This window comes from Pangasianodon hypophthalmus, chromosome 12 (assembly GCF_027358585.1).
Source record: "Pangasianodon hypophthalmus isolate fPanHyp1 chromosome 12, fPanHyp1.pri, whole genome shotgun sequence".
NCBI classification, from domain to species: domain Eukaryota; kingdom Metazoa; phylum Chordata; class Actinopteri; order Siluriformes; family Pangasiidae; genus Pangasianodon; species Pangasianodon hypophthalmus.
In genome coordinates this window covers 103,598-119,262 of record NC_069721.1, presented here as the reverse complement: position 1 = coordinate 119,262, position 15,665 = coordinate 103,598, and the positions used below count along the sequence as shown (strand labels likewise).

Genomic DNA, 15,665 nt, shown 5'->3' with positions numbered 1-15,665 from the left:
TGTGTGTGTAGAGCGTGTGTAGAACGCGTGTATAGCATGTGTACAGAGTGTGTGTGTAGAGCATGTAGAGCGTGTGTATTGTGTGTGCAGTGTGCACTGACCCACTCACTCACTCACTCACCCACCCACCCACCCACTCACTCACTCACTCACCCACCCACTCACCCAATCACCCACTCACTCACCCAATCACTTACTCACCCAATCACCCACCCACCCACCCACCCACCCACTCACTCACTCACTCACCCACCCACCCACCCACTCACTCACTCACCCAATCACTTACTCACCCAATCACTCACCCACTCACTCACCCAATCACTCACTCACCCACCCACTCACCCACTCACTCACCCAATCACTCACTCACCCACCCACTCACTCACTCACTCACCCACCCACCCACTCACTCACTCACCCAATCACTCACTCACCCAATCACTCACCCAACCACCCACCCACTCACTCACTCACTCACCCACCCACTCACTCACCCACCCACTCACTCACTCACCCAATCACTCACTCAACCACCCACCCACCCACTCACCCACCCACTCACTCACCACCCACCCACTCACTCACCCACTCACTCACTCACTCAACACCCACCCACCCACTCACCCACTCACTCACTCACCCACCCACTCACTCACCCACCCACCCACTCACTCACCCACCCACTCACTCACCCACCCACTCACTCACTCACCCAATCACTCACTCACCCACCCACTCACTCACCCACCCAATCACTCACTCACCCACCCACTCACCCACTCACTCACCCACCCACTCACTCACTCACTCACACACTCATCCACCCACTCACTCACCCACCCACCCACTCACTCACTCACCCACCCACTCACCCACCCACTCACTCACCCACCCACTCACCCACCCACTCACTCACTCACTCACTCACCCACCCACCCACTCACTCACTCACCCACCCACTCACTCACTCACCCAATCACTCACTCACCCAATCACTCACCCACTCACTCACCCAATCACTCACTCACCCACCCACTCACCCACCCACTCACTCACTCACTCACCCACCCACCCACCCACTCACTCACTCACCCAATCACTCACTCACCCAATCACTCACCCACCCACCCACCCACTCACTCACTCAATCACTCACTCACCCACCCACTCACTCACCCACCCAATCACTCACTCACCCACCCACCCACCCACTCACCCACCCACTCACTCACCACCCACCCACTCACTCACCCACTCACTCACTCACTCACCACCCACCCACCCACTCACTCACCACCCACCCACCCACTCACCCACTCACTCACTCACTCACTCACCCACCCACCCACCCACTCACTCACTCACCCACCCACTCACTCACTCACCCACCCACTCACTCACCCACCCACTCACTCACTCACCCAATCACTCACTCACCCACCCACTCACTCACCCACCCAATCACTCACTCACCCACCCACTCACTCACCCACTCACTCACCCACTCACTCACCCACCCACTCACTCACTCACTCACACACTCATCCACCCACTCACTCACCCACCCACCCACTCACTCACCCACCCACCCACTCACCCACCCACCCACTCACTCACCCACCCACCCACTCACTCACCCACTCACTCACCCACCCACTCACTCACCCGCCCACCCACTCACTCACTCACCCACCCACTCACCCACCCACTCACTCACTCACCCACCCACTCACTCACCCACTCACTCACTCACTCACTCACTATCTACACGACACACTGAGGGAGGATCTTTAGGAAGAAGGGAAAATGGCAGGAAACTCGGTCCACAGCGTTACTGCAGCTACTCTGCTCTACTCTGAAGCTGATCTGAGAGCAGCTCTCCTCTCCTTCCATTCTGAATAAACTCTACTGCAGATCAGGGGAACGTTCTCGTTTTGATGAAGAAGGTGGACATGTTGGGGTAGATCATGTGCACCACTGAGTACATAATGAAGCAACCGAGAGTGAACACACTCACTCGAACCTGAAAAAGAGTGAACGTTGCTGTAGGAGGACAAGAAAAGTACTGCGCTGATTAACCAGTCAGTTATTACAGGAACAGATCACACCGCCTCACTCTACCCGAGACAGGGGAACAATCTGATCAACACAGTAGAAGACGTATGCTGTTCTTTTTAAAGGGCAACACAGGATGATTTCACGCAGCTGACAGAATGGACTTCTACACAACACTTACACACGTGTCCAACAGCGGCTGACCTTCACACACAGCGCATATCTATTACATTAATAAAAAAAAAAAAAACAAGCTGACCATCAAACTACCAAGTGTTCGATCCATTAGCAGGTTTACGACGATGCTGAGTGGAGTTTTTAGTGTGTAGTAATGTGGAAAACATCAAGCTCTTATAGACTGTCATTACTGTCTTGTTTCTTTTCTGCACTAATCAGAATAGAGCTTTCAGGTCAAATGTTAACTCCAGTTTAATTTATTAGCATTGTGAAGATTTAAAGGCAATAATGGGATTGTCGATAGCCTTTCAAAATATAATACACTGAATAAATAGGATTTTTACTCAAGGCTTGTGAGTGTGTGTTTAGCTTTCTCTTGGTACAGACAGTGGGAACTGAGTAGGCTGCTTTCTTTTTCTTTTAGAATTTTTCAGACTATCTCGTTTCGAACTGCTACTCATGCTTCATCACTTGAAAGTGCTATCTGCCCTACATGAGCTCACGATTGGATAGTGTCATTGTGATTGCCAGGTGATAGAGTAAAGCCCCTCCCACTCAGACAGCACAGCTAATTACACTCTCTAGACTCCTGGCCACATCAGCGGGATTTTAAATTGTGATCTCCCTATGTTAGAGTGATTCTCAATTTTTTTTTCTACTTTATGCCAGTAGTTTTTTGATGAACTCCTAATGCACTGATAACACTGAGATCTGCCCTTAACTGCGTGTGTTAAGTATAGAGCCTGGGCAGATCAGGTGCTTTTTGATAAATACGAGCTCAGAGATCAGCAGGCTTTTAGAGCTGGAAACCTGGCCGAGGGGAGCCGTGGAGTGTGGAGCCTGATGCCCTGAGCAGAGCTGTAGAGGAGGAGGAGAAGAACAGCGGAGCAGAGGGAAAGGGTTAATGGCTCTTTGGCTTAGGGAGGCGAGAGTTATAGGCATTGGACAGATCTTGAGCCCGGACAGAGCTGATCTCCTCGTCTCTATGAGCTGAGATCATTCTGATGCCTGAGCTGTGTGTTGATGGAATTAGACTGGACTGTGATGCTGAGCTGATGCAGGGCAGGCCACGGGATGGAGGGGGCAGATGTCTGGACCTGGATGGACCGCTGAAACCCGGGTGAGCACCAGATGCACCTCGCAATCCTCGTCCTAAGCCGACCTGCTCGGCTCCTCTGGGTTTCATAAGCACAGGAGCTTTCCTGTCTCTGCTGAGTGTGTGAAGGTCACCGAGCTGTAGATTCGTCCTCCTCAGCTGGACGTAGTTACTAACATGAGCCCTGGGGCTGTGTGACTCATCAATTCGGAGACGGGTGTTTGGGAGGAGGATGAGATTATCTGAGCTCAGAGTGCTGGAGGATAAAGAGGCAGCAGCGGCACTACCAGCGGGCGCAGTCGCGGGCACAGAGGAAGGAAGCGTGGCATTACTGGTGGCAGAAACGGGTAAAACTACAGTGCAGGACTGGGGCTTCACTGGACCATCACCAGGCTGGGCATCCACATGGTCACTGGGGGCCTCTGAGAGGGCTTGGAGTGATGGTCTTGCCAATTTGTTGTGCTCGCTGGCCGAGGGCTGGGAAGGCTGTAGTATCTGAGGCTGAGGGAGGAGGGGAAAAAGAACAGAATTTATTATAAATAATAAAATGATTTTCTAACAGGTCTAATTGTGCCACTGCATATTCCAGGAAAAACAAAACAAAAAAGTCTTCATAGATGGACAGAACATTCACCTAATGAAAAAGCTGTTCTGTTTTTACGTTCAGGTCCCTGTATGCTAATGTATTTTTAGCTTTTACTGATTTCCAGAACAGCCAGTAGTATTTGAGATACGCCACACATCCCTAAAACCTAAACTGTGCCTTAGCAAAGAGACTAAATAAGAAGTTCAAACAGAGCTTGTTTTCAGATGTGTAGGATTTCTCACTGAAATCGCGACTCTGATATGTTCGGCATCCTAGCATATCTAGCATAACCACGCCTCAGATCGCTACCAGGCCAGGGGTCGTTTGTCACGATGTCGGTCCTGAAGAATTAAACAGAATTTATACACTAATACACACTGTTTTATTTGTGTCTACAGCACAAAGAGACTCATACAAAAAGCTCTAAAACACCACTTTTGATTTCATGGGGACTTTAAAGAAGAAGCACCGTCCACAAAATGACTGATTCCCAGAGTGTAAGCGATGTTGGCAGGGCTGAGGGAAACTCAACAGCGCTGCAATTATTAACAGTGATGTGGGCTTCCACGCGAGGGTACGAGGTCACAATCAAAGCTCTGCACACAGCGTTCAGCACACCAGCACACCTCTTCAGCTGACATGTTAAGAATACGACACCGAGTGTTAGCTTTGACAGGTTCACGCGAATCAGCCGAGGGGTGAGAGAGAGCCTGAAAGCAGGCTGGTGCCAGGCACAGAGCCACTTGCACAAAGATTACACAAGCAGCAGTCAGGAGCAGACCACATACGCCGGCGTGAGTCCGTCTATCATGGCTGCCTCAAAGAGAATTATTCTGTGTGATGCTCTCGTCGGCAGTGGACGGCTCTCCGGGTGCTATTGTGGAGTGGAGCTTTTGATGTGGTTTCTGCTTTTCACATAGCTTTTCTTTAAGGTCTGCTTGATGTCCAAACCGACCCTGTTTCACTCTCGACTACACTGGGAGATATTAGGGCGTGAAATGGAACTGAACTGAATCTGAATGTTATCATATCGAGATCTTAGTGGACTGTTGGACAGTCAGGTTGAGGTTTCTGGCTTCAAGCTCCCATGTTGCAGGAGGCTAGATGGAGCAGATTGAGTTCACTAACAACAAGAAGTGGATATTCTGGCTCACAGCGCCACCTGCTGGTTTTACCTCCATTGTCTTCTTCCATATAATAAACAAGGTAGTACTTTCATGATGCTCACTGCATCGATTGCTTTCACCTCCCTCTCCACCTGTCAATATTTGCCTCTGGCCTAAGGCTAGGACCTTAAAAATACATTTTTTTTTCATTCCCACAGATTCAAAAAGTCAGGGAGACAGAGGGGAAAGGGGACGAGAGCAGTCATCCACATGGCAGGGCATGACCCGGTGCTGGAGCAGCCAATCTGAGACTCCTCACCGAAAGTTTTTACTTTGAGGACCAAAACAGCAAAGAAGAGGCAACTACCTCATAGTGGCACGTCCTAAATAATTAATGGAGGCCTGTTAGTGTTTAGGACCCAGCAGTGGACAAAACGTGAACTGTTTCAGAGAAAGAGTAAGAGAGAAGGAGAGAAAAAACAGAGAGAGAGAGAGAGAGAGAGAGAGGAGACAAAAGCATGAAGAAAGAGGTGCAAATTCTCGAAGGATGCAAATAAAAAAAAGCCATAAAAGGGGAAAATCACATGTGAGGAAGTGAGTAATCAAAAAGACAAAGTTTAAAATGGGAAACGCCTCAATATCCAGAACTTCCAAAATATCAGGCGTATTCAAAGCCACACCCACCTGAAATGCACGCCAGGACGGCCTCATCCTAATCTCCATTTAATTCAATCCTATACAAACTGACTGTGAAAATATTTGAATAATGACAACGCGGTCTCTCTGGAAATTTCCACACACGCTTTAAATAATAATTAGAATAAGAATACAAATGCAGCATCAAGTCCCTCTTCACATCGGGACCGAGGCACTGACGCATGATTAAAGTTTGAGTAGAGAGGATGTTAAGGTGACTGGTGTGTTCCAGCTGCAGAGCGAGGTCACGCGTGAGACAGAGAGCTTATCACACTGCCGTCATCATTAATACACACAGAAATGACATGAAGGCACTGGGGTGAGAACATCACGTCTCTCAGGTAGTACCATTAGCTCTCTACGGACCACGGTTACACACATCGTCTAATCGTTTCTTCACTGATCATCGTTAGGACAGACTTCATTTGAATAACCCTAGATAATAAAATAATGTGTGTGATATCAAATTTGTCCAAACCTCTTTAGTGAAGATTAAAAGGGAACCTCTAGAGGAAATGCTGTTTTACTCTTTACCATTATCATGTAAAAACTATTTTTAGCTCTTAAATACAGAAGAATCAAAAATTATTACATAAGTCTCACCACCTCCTGTTACTGAGAGCGTTAGTGTTAATTATGGTGTTGGCGTTAGTGTTAGGATTTAAAAAAAAAAGTGAGAGAGCCAGAAAGACAAGGCACAGAGAGAGAAAAACACTGGTAAAGAGACAGAGAAAGATACTGGGAAAGAAAGACAGACAGAGAGACAGACAGACAGACAAAGAGAGATACTGGGAAAGAAAGACAGACAAAGAGACAGACAGACAGACAAAGAGAGATACTGGGAAGGAAAGACAGACAGAGAGACAGACAGACAGACAAAGAGAGATACTGGGAAGGAAAGACAGACAGAGAGACAGACAGACAGACAGACAAAGAGAGATACTGGGAAGGAAAGACAGACAGAGAGACAGACAGACAGACAGACAAAGAGAGATACTGGGAAGGAAAGACAGACAGAGAGACAGACAGACAGACAGACAAAGAGAGATACTGGGAAAGAAAGACAGACAGAGAGACAGATGGACAGACAAGTGGGATGGAGAGGGGGTATTTTAGAGTAAAGTACTGTACCACGCTGTATCTGTGAAGTAATGCACTAACTCCTCCACTCCTGAGCCAGGGGCAGTGTGGGAGAGGCAGAGGGAGAGACAAGGAGAGGAGAGCTCCGTCAGTCTCACACACACACACACACACACACACACACACACACACACACACACACACACACACACACACACAAAACCTGAGTATTTATCAGGGCTCAGCATCACTCACAGAGCCAGAGGCTTCATGCACTTCATGCCAGCGCGTAAAACACAAACAAGCATCAAAACAGACGGAGAGAAAGAGGCCGAGTTTAACCAGCCGCTTACATCACCTCAGAGCTCCACTGGAGTGTGTGGGAAGATCTAGCACACTGAGATAATGTGTGTATGCAACAGAGTGTGTGTGTGTGTGTGTGCGAGTGTGTGTGTGTGTGTGTGTGTGTGTGTGTGTGGCCATAGGGAATGAGAACACTGTTCCATCCTCACAGTAAGAATCTTACATGAGTACTGAAATCAGGTTTAGTGTGTGTCCACGCTACCGCTGCCTGTCTCTTACACATGAAGACACACATTCTGTAATGTAATGTGTGTGTGTGTGTGTGTGAGCTCCTTCTGTCTCACAGCATGTTACTCTTTAATCCAGTCTGAGAGAGAGGAGGAGGATGTGAGTTTTTATTCATTTCTCCAATCATTATTTTATAAAAGCTGTCATGGCTGGCATTTTTGTCAGTAAAATCTGGTGAGAGACGAAGACAGATTTGTTTATTTCCTGACAAAAAAATCATGTCTGATCACAGGTGATAATGGAAGGTGTAGGGACAATGCAGCTGTGTATCAGAGACAGAGAGAGATGGAGAGATGGAGAAGAGAAGGGAGAGAGGAGGAGCTGATTCGTCTCAGTGAGAATGCGAATAAAATAAAAGTAAAATCATCACTGCATTATAACCAGATGTGTGTGTCCTCACTACACACACCAAGAGAAACATGAAAAGGCAGAAAGGCGTGAGAGATGGAGAGAGAGAGAGAGGGAGAGAGAGAGAGGGATGGAGCAGGCGTGGTCGTGTGTGCGGATAGACACAGGGTGATCCACAGGGTGACGCAGGCATGTGGGGGGTATTTTGGGGACAGGGGCAGATGCAGGGGCAGTTTGGCGAGAGGGTTTAAGAGAAACTCACTCCGATGGTAGTGGAGCGGGACACACACACGGCCAGTCCCCTGCTGCATCCGCCTCGGAGAGAGAGGAGGAGGAGGAGGAGGAGGAGGAGGAGGAAGAATATCCTGTACAGAGATACAGAGAGATACACACTGACCCACTATCACACACTCACACACACACACACACACACACACACACACACACACACACACACACACACACACCTCTCGCACAGTGTCTGCTCCCTCCACTCAAATATGTTGCATTAATGAGAATTCATAGTTTATAGTTACAATTCATGTCCTATGAAACGAGTGAGTTCCTGCTGTCGCTTACGTTATAGCAACAAACACTCGTTCCCTCACCAGCCTCTCTTTACTCTCTCTCTTCAAGCTAATAAGACAAAAAACACAGCTTGTCATGTTACTAAGAAACCGCAAAGAAGCGTAAACTCCTCTGTCCTGAAGACGTCGGAAAACTTAGTTACAACTCTGACTGTAACAAAGCGCTGACACTGGAGACTCCTTCCATAAATGTTAAATAAATAAACATCTCCTTATAGAAAAATCATATCAACAATTTTTAATCCGTTTACATGGAGCGTCCGCTGTACAAGTCCCTGTGAATGAGCTGTTACTATAGAAACAATAACATATTAAATAGCACTGCAGTGTAATCATAAATAAAAAAAAGATTAAAAAAGTTAGAACTGCATAAGTATTCACCCCTAAATTAGTCCTGGTTCAGTGTGCAAATAAAGTGTCAAATGATCTCAGTATAAATACTCCTGTTCTTGGAAGAACCCAGACTGTGCTAGAGAAAATACCTAAACACAGCACCATCATGAAGATCAAGAAGCAATCAGTACAATTTTTGAAAAAAAAAAATCAAACTCGACATAAAATCTGTTATTAAAACTGTAAAGAACGTGTCAGAACCGTGACTATGCCTCGAGGAGACCGTCCACCTAAAGTCAGTGAGCAGCTAAAGAGGAGATGAGTCAGAGATGCAACAACCAACCACACAACCCTGACGCTCCACACGACCCTGACGCTCCAAACGCTCCACACGACCCACACGCTCCACACGACCCTGACGCTCCACACGCTCCACACGACCCACACACTCCACACGCCCCTGACGCTCCACACGACCCACACGCTCCACACGCCCCTGACGCTCCACACGCTCCACACGACCCACACGCTCCACACGACCCACACGCTCCACACGACCCACACGCTCCACACGACCCTGACGCTCCACACGACCCTGACGCTCCACACGACCCACACGCTCCACACGACCCACACGCTCCACACGACCCTTACGCTCCACACGACCCTGACGCTCCACACGCTCCTGACGCTCCACACGACCCTGACGCTCCACACGCTCCTCACGCTCCACACGACCCACACGCTCCACACGACCCACACGCTCCACACGACCCACACGCTCCACACGCCCCTGACGCTCCACACGCTCCACACGACCCACACGCTCCACACGACCCACACGCTCCACACGACCCTTACGCTCCACACGCTCCACACGACCCTTACGCTCCACACGACCCACACGCCCCTGACGCTCCACACGCCCCTGACGCTCCACACGCTCCACACGACCCACACACTCCACACGCTCCACACGACCCTGACACTCCACACGACCCACACGCTCCACACGACCCTGACGCTCCACACGCTCCACACGCTCCACGACACTCCACACGACCCACACACTCCACACGCTCCACGACACTCCACACGACCCACACGCTCCACACGTCCCTGACGCTCCACACGACCCACACGCTCCACACGACCCACACGCTCCACACGACCCACACGCTCCACACGCTTCACACGACCCTGACGCTCCACACGCTCCACACGACCCTGACGCTCCACACGCTCCACACGACCCACACGCTCCACACGCCCCTGACGCTCCACACGACCCACACGCTCCACACGCTCCACACGACCCACACGCTCCACACGCTCCACACGACCCACACGCTCCACACGCCCCTGACGCTCCACACGACCCACACGACCCTTACGCTCCACACGACCCTGACGCTCCACACGCTCCACACGACCCACACGCTCCACACGACCCTGACGCTCCACACGACCCTGACGCTCCACACGACCCACACGCTCCACACGCCCCTGACGCTCCACACGACCCACACGCTCCACACGCTCCACACGACCCACACGCTCCACACGACCCAGACAGAGTAAAGGACTAAAGTGCCGCTGCATCACTCTCTTTATGTAGAGAAGAAGTGAGGGCTAAATCCCACTACAACACTATCAGCACGGCATTGTGGGTAATGAAGGAAACCCTTAACCAAAGTGAACACGAAAGAAATTTAAGTTAGAATTTCATTATAAAATAAATCTTTGATGCCGTTGAAGATTCAGCATGGATTTTCACTGATTTAATCCAGTAATATCTTTCATTCATCTTCAGTGAGTGCTTTATCCCGGTCAGGATGACGGTGGATCCGGAGTCTATCCCCGGAATGCTGGCAGCTGCTTTTTATAGAACACATGGTGAATTCAGTATTTACTTTCATGTAGATTTCTGGTAATGTAGCTGGCAATTACCTCCTGTAGTAGCTTTAAACTCTCTCTTCATCTCTCTCTCACTCTCTCTCTCTCTCTCCATGACCAGTACCATTATTAGCTCATATAGCTCAGGATAAACAGGGGGATGTAAAACAAAAGCAATGTCACCCACTCTCCCACTTCAGCCTAGCACTACCCATAATGCCTTTCTTCTGCAGCAGAAGATGAATATATGTGAGCAGTGAGAGAGAGAAACCTGGCCTTGATGCTGCAGTGTAATTCTGTGATTAAACGCTGAGTTTGTCTCTCCACTCTGAGACACACAGCGGATCGCTCATCTTCTGTGTTCGCTCCTCAGAGCTGCAGTCTCAGAACACAGCGATGGACACCAGTGCCCTCAAATCACCTTCTCTATTATTGCTGAGAAAAGTTCTTTATCTGCTACAAACACAGCGCAGAACCGTCTATAAGAGGAGAAGGATGAGGACCACTCAGACACAAGAGAATTATTAGCAGAATTTTGAGTATCAGGTGATAATAAAAGCTCCAGACTTCAGCAGGCTTCTGGATGCCATGAACATGAAGAATGGATGTGTGTGTGTGGAAGTCACTTTGTAAGATAAAGAGAGAACACTTCTAAAAAAAAAAAAGAAAGAACAACAACACAGCCTTTACAGTCACATATACTAGTAGAGTACAGGGAAATTCTTTTCTTCACACATCCTAGCTTGTTAGGAAGCTGAGGTCAGAGGCACTGAACTCACCACCTTCTGATCAGGAGAGCAGAACCTAAACCTCTGAGACACAGCAGTCCCAAAGTCTGACTTCTGCAGGAGCTGTAGACTAGAGTTACGCTCACACAGCGAGGATTTAACCTGAAATCACACACGCCAGCACTCAGAGCTCAGGCGTAACTCCAGAGTTAAGCGTTATTCAGAAGTTACGTGAGAGTTACGCACACGAGGGCGGAGTTTATCTGAGTTTATTATTATTATAAAACATATTGAAGTCAGATGCTACACATGACAGGATAAATTGATTAATTTTTTTCTCTATTAGAATTGAATTGTGTGAAGATGCTAATCAGAGAGAAAGACTTTGTTTAATCAAGAAAACATCATGCACTGTTCTTAAACATATTTGATGCCATTTTCCAGACTATAATTTATTCAGAATCCAACAATAATCAGCAATTTGTCTTTCTAATCAGGCAAAATGTCATGAATGCAGTTCATCTACAAACTCAGACATTTGGCTCTGAATATATTTTGAAAATTTTAAAATACAGTGTGATTTTTCACTCTAGTCAGCGTTTTTCAGGGATGTATGACACGACATGGTTGTGAAGTGGGCGGAGCTTAAAGCCTTCTCCAAAGTTGATAAATTTAAGAAATGAGGTGATTGCGAAAAGACAAAAACGGTATAGTTATAGATGTGATTTACCCAAAAATCTGAAAACTGATTGACCAAAACGTCTCATTTCTCCGCTGATTATTCCATGAGCAGTTTGAAATCTCTCCCTGAGGGAAGTGAGGATGCTTTAGGAACCGTGTACTCACATTCTGCGCTCTCCATGGGGTCTGAGTGCTCTTGTCCTGATGCTCTCGTCTCTGCAGCTCCCCCTGCTGGCAGAGGCACGGTGTCACCTCTACAGGAGCTGACTGTTCAACAAGACAAATAAAACATTTATGGAAGGAGTCTCCAGTGTCAGCACTTTGTATCAGTCAGAGGTAAAGCTATAACTTTAAACATTTAAACATTAAAATGTAGCAAACATTAAATGTAAATATACATGGATAAAAAATATGATGTGTCGATCTTTAATAAATAAAACCTTGTAACTGTTGCTAAATTGATGTCAGGAATAAAAGACTTGGGGACGTGCTGTTACAGGAAAATGATCAACTTCATGCTGTTAACTGTAACTGATTTTCCTGTAACAGCATGACACGGAGTGTGTTATTCCATTATTTCATTATTTAGTTGCAGGTGCAGATTTGAAACTGTGCGTCAACGCCATCACGCTCATCATCTCGTACATCACTAACTAGCCAAGCTGCATTGCATTCTGGGATTTTGAGTCCAGCATTTGCTCCAATGTCTCTGCTACTTCTACTCTGGATTTCTCAGAAATATGACGCTAGAAGATGAGAAGTGAGTGAGGAAAGAAGTTTCTCCTAATAAATGCCACTGTAACTGTGCTAGCAATAACAATAACAACGTAAACAATGAAATATAAATCATGTTTAGGAGTTTGATAACTCTGTTGGAAGCGTGAGAAATGAAGCCATGTACCAGCTGCTGAGTGAGTTTCGAAATCAGTACGTCTTTCCCTCGGAGCTCTTCTCTTAGCTTCTGCACCTCCTTCAACAGCTCGTCCACCTGGAACATCAGTGAGGTGATCAGAACACACACACACACACACACACACACACACACACAGGAGCTCAACCCAAATCATCACAGATCCACTTCATGCTGTTGAGACATTGTGTTCCTTCACCATCACCATCTCGTCCTGTATCAGTGTGAGTTAGATCATTAACACACGACTAATAGGTGCGAAAGCGCAGTCAGTGTTTGAAGTCCGTCAGCTGGGTTCATCTCCTGTTTCCTCCAAATACCAAACAGAAAAGCTGCAGGAAAGTTCTGTCGCCTGCCGTTTTGTGTAACCTGGACTCTGATAATGTAAACAATGCGTGTTTATTTTATCGACTTTTAATCTCTCTCTTCTCTTCCAATTATATTTTGGGGCTAAAAAAAGGATGAAAGAGTAAATAATCCACCTTCACATTCATTACATCCACAGCTGTATTTGACACGCACCTTCACTGAGAAATGCGTGTGAAAAACATCAGATCAGATCTAGGGGGTGTGTCACTCTGTGTGATCTACTTCCACTTGCTGTTTCGCTTCTTCTCACTGTTATTTTTGCACGTACTAAATTCATTATTCACCAGCATTCAGGATTAATTTAGGAACTCACTGCAATGCTCAATCTTTGTGCAATTCATTTTGGAAGCCACTAAAACAATTTGATACTCAAACTTTTGTGTAATCTCTCCCAGACACACTTCCCTGACTCGCTCGCTCAATGCGACAACCATAAAACACAGAGCAGCGAGCGGATAGACACGAAACCAGGGGAAAGAGATGTATTACAGAGTGTGTCAGTGTGTATTAGAGTGTGTCAGTGTGTTATAGAGTGTGTCAGTGTGTTATAGAGTGTGTCAGTGTGTTATAGAGTGTGTTAGTGTGTTATAGAGTGTGTCAGTGTGTTATAGAGTGTGTTAGTGTGTGTTATAGAGTGTGTCAGTGTGTTATAGTGTGTGTCAGTGTGATATAGAGTGTGTCAGTGTGTTATAGTGTGTGTCAGTGTGATATAGAGTGTGTCAGTGTGTTATAGAGTGTGTATTAGAGTGTGCTGAGTAAGTTGTGTGCAGTTGTAGAGCGAGACGGTGAAAGCTGTGGAGAACGTGTTTGTGTTAAAGCAGCTTCAGAAGAAGGTGATGTCGAGCGGAGTGAAGCAGTTTTATCTGTCTCCGTATTCTCCAGAGCGTTGTGTGAAGATAACACAATAAAACCCAAGGGCAAACAACGTGATAAGCAGGGCAGCGCTAATGAAAGGGACTTTATTAACTGATGAGGAAAAATGCAAAGGAAGATGAATTGGTGACACGCAGGGGAATAAAGTGTATTCGGCCTGATTGCCTTCACGCTGGTGGGACTGTAATCATATTTTCTGCCTGAGTTCTAGTGCGTCTGTCTGTATTCTCCTGAAGGAGGGAAAGTTCTGGAGAAAAAAGGCAAAACCGTGATTGTGTTTAAAGAGACGCTGAAATCAAAATCAGTGTTCGAGAGTTTTTTATTCCTCTCCCCGAGAGGTATGAGAAAATTCTCATTTTGGAGATACTCTTGTAATTTTACAGTGCATCACTTCTAGGAATTTTTTAATGATTATTCCTGCATTGTGTTCTGTTCGCCTAGTTAAATGCTCTCTAGTTTGTATCTGCTCCACCCCCGGGGGCGTGTCTTGCTCTACAGTAGTGGTAAAAACCTCTTATTTCACCTTTAAACCTACTCAAAGGTCTGTTCTGCGTACCAGCCTTCTGGATTTTCTAGATTAGTAAAAACTTCAGTAAACTGTTTTGAAATTTTTGATTTGAGATGCAGCTCATGACAACAATCACGACGACGCAAAGTTTTAAGAGACACAGAGCTCGTCATCGTGTTTAATGTCGCTGTGCATGAAACCACTAAACATTTTACAGTTTGACTTGGAAACCTGACAGACGGATGTTTCGACTCTGACGTTCCGTCTAGTGAATATCGCATGTACATAAGATATGCATATGTTTACTAGTGTATAAATAAAAAATCTAAATAAAGTAAAATTAACCCTCAATAGTTACACTTAAAGCTTTACAGTGTTTTTTTAATATTCAGCACAAAATTGTTGCTTAAAACATATAAACACTTACTTGTTGAGAGCTGGGCTCTTCAGAAGATGGACTGGACACTAACTGCTCAGCTTCATCAACTGATCCATCCTCTTCCATCTACAGAAACAACACACACACACACACACACACACACACATGTAATGAGCCTAATTCTGCACAACAGCTTACTCTTAGTGCTAATCACTCTCATTCTAACCTGCACCAACTCTCACCTGGGGCGTAAATAAACCTTCTCCAGCACTTGTTTATAGTGCAATAAAGGAACTAAATAACAAAATGGAAATGAACAGTGCAGGGAACAATGCAGTAAAGCTACTGCCTTAATTATGACATGCAAATAAAAGAGTCGGCTCTTCACCCTGTTTAACGAAGGAATTAATCTGGCCAGGAGAGCGGAACGTCAACAAGCTCACGCATTGCTGCCCAAATCAGTATTCTGGTCTTCCTGAAGTCTTGAATCCTAATCATATCCATCATGACACACAATAACAAAATGACCCGAGAGCTCGGTGTTCGAGAAAGGAGCTGCCTGTGCAGAATGTTGATGAGGTAATCGAGAGGCTTTTTGTAGATGAGGAGAAAATACCATCTATCTCAACAATCCTGAACGGCTTCAGCGAGTTTTTGTTTTTT

At 46.6% G+C, this 15,665-nt stretch overlaps 1 protein-coding gene across 5 annotated transcripts in view; it reads right to left on the bottom strand.

Moving 5' to 3' along the window:
* Positions 1-2,284: 2,284 nt before the first annotated feature.
* The window catches only part of ccser2b (coiled-coil serine-rich protein 2b), a 62,626-nt gene continuing 49,245 nt past the window's right edge, over positions 2,285-15,665 (bottom strand). For 2 of the 5 annotated variants that reach the window (XM_026928106.3, XM_053238598.1), the window contains exons 7-10: positions 15,051-15,128; positions 12,865-12,951; positions 12,129-12,230; positions 2,285-3,832 (exon numbers count right to left, since the gene is read on the bottom strand). In XM_026928106.3, the coding sequence (XP_026783907.3) occupies positions 3,137-3,832; positions 12,129-12,230; positions 12,865-12,951; positions 15,051-15,128 (963 nt within the window). In that variant the 3' untranslated portion in view covers positions 2,285-3,136. Of the gene's footprint in view, positions 3,833-6,850; positions 6,891-8,000; positions 8,104-10,281; positions 11,445-12,128; positions 12,231-12,864; positions 12,952-15,050; positions 15,129-15,665 lie in introns of those variants that run through there. The other 3 variants (XM_026928107.3, XM_026928108.3, XM_053238599.1) reach the window with 3 other exon arrangements.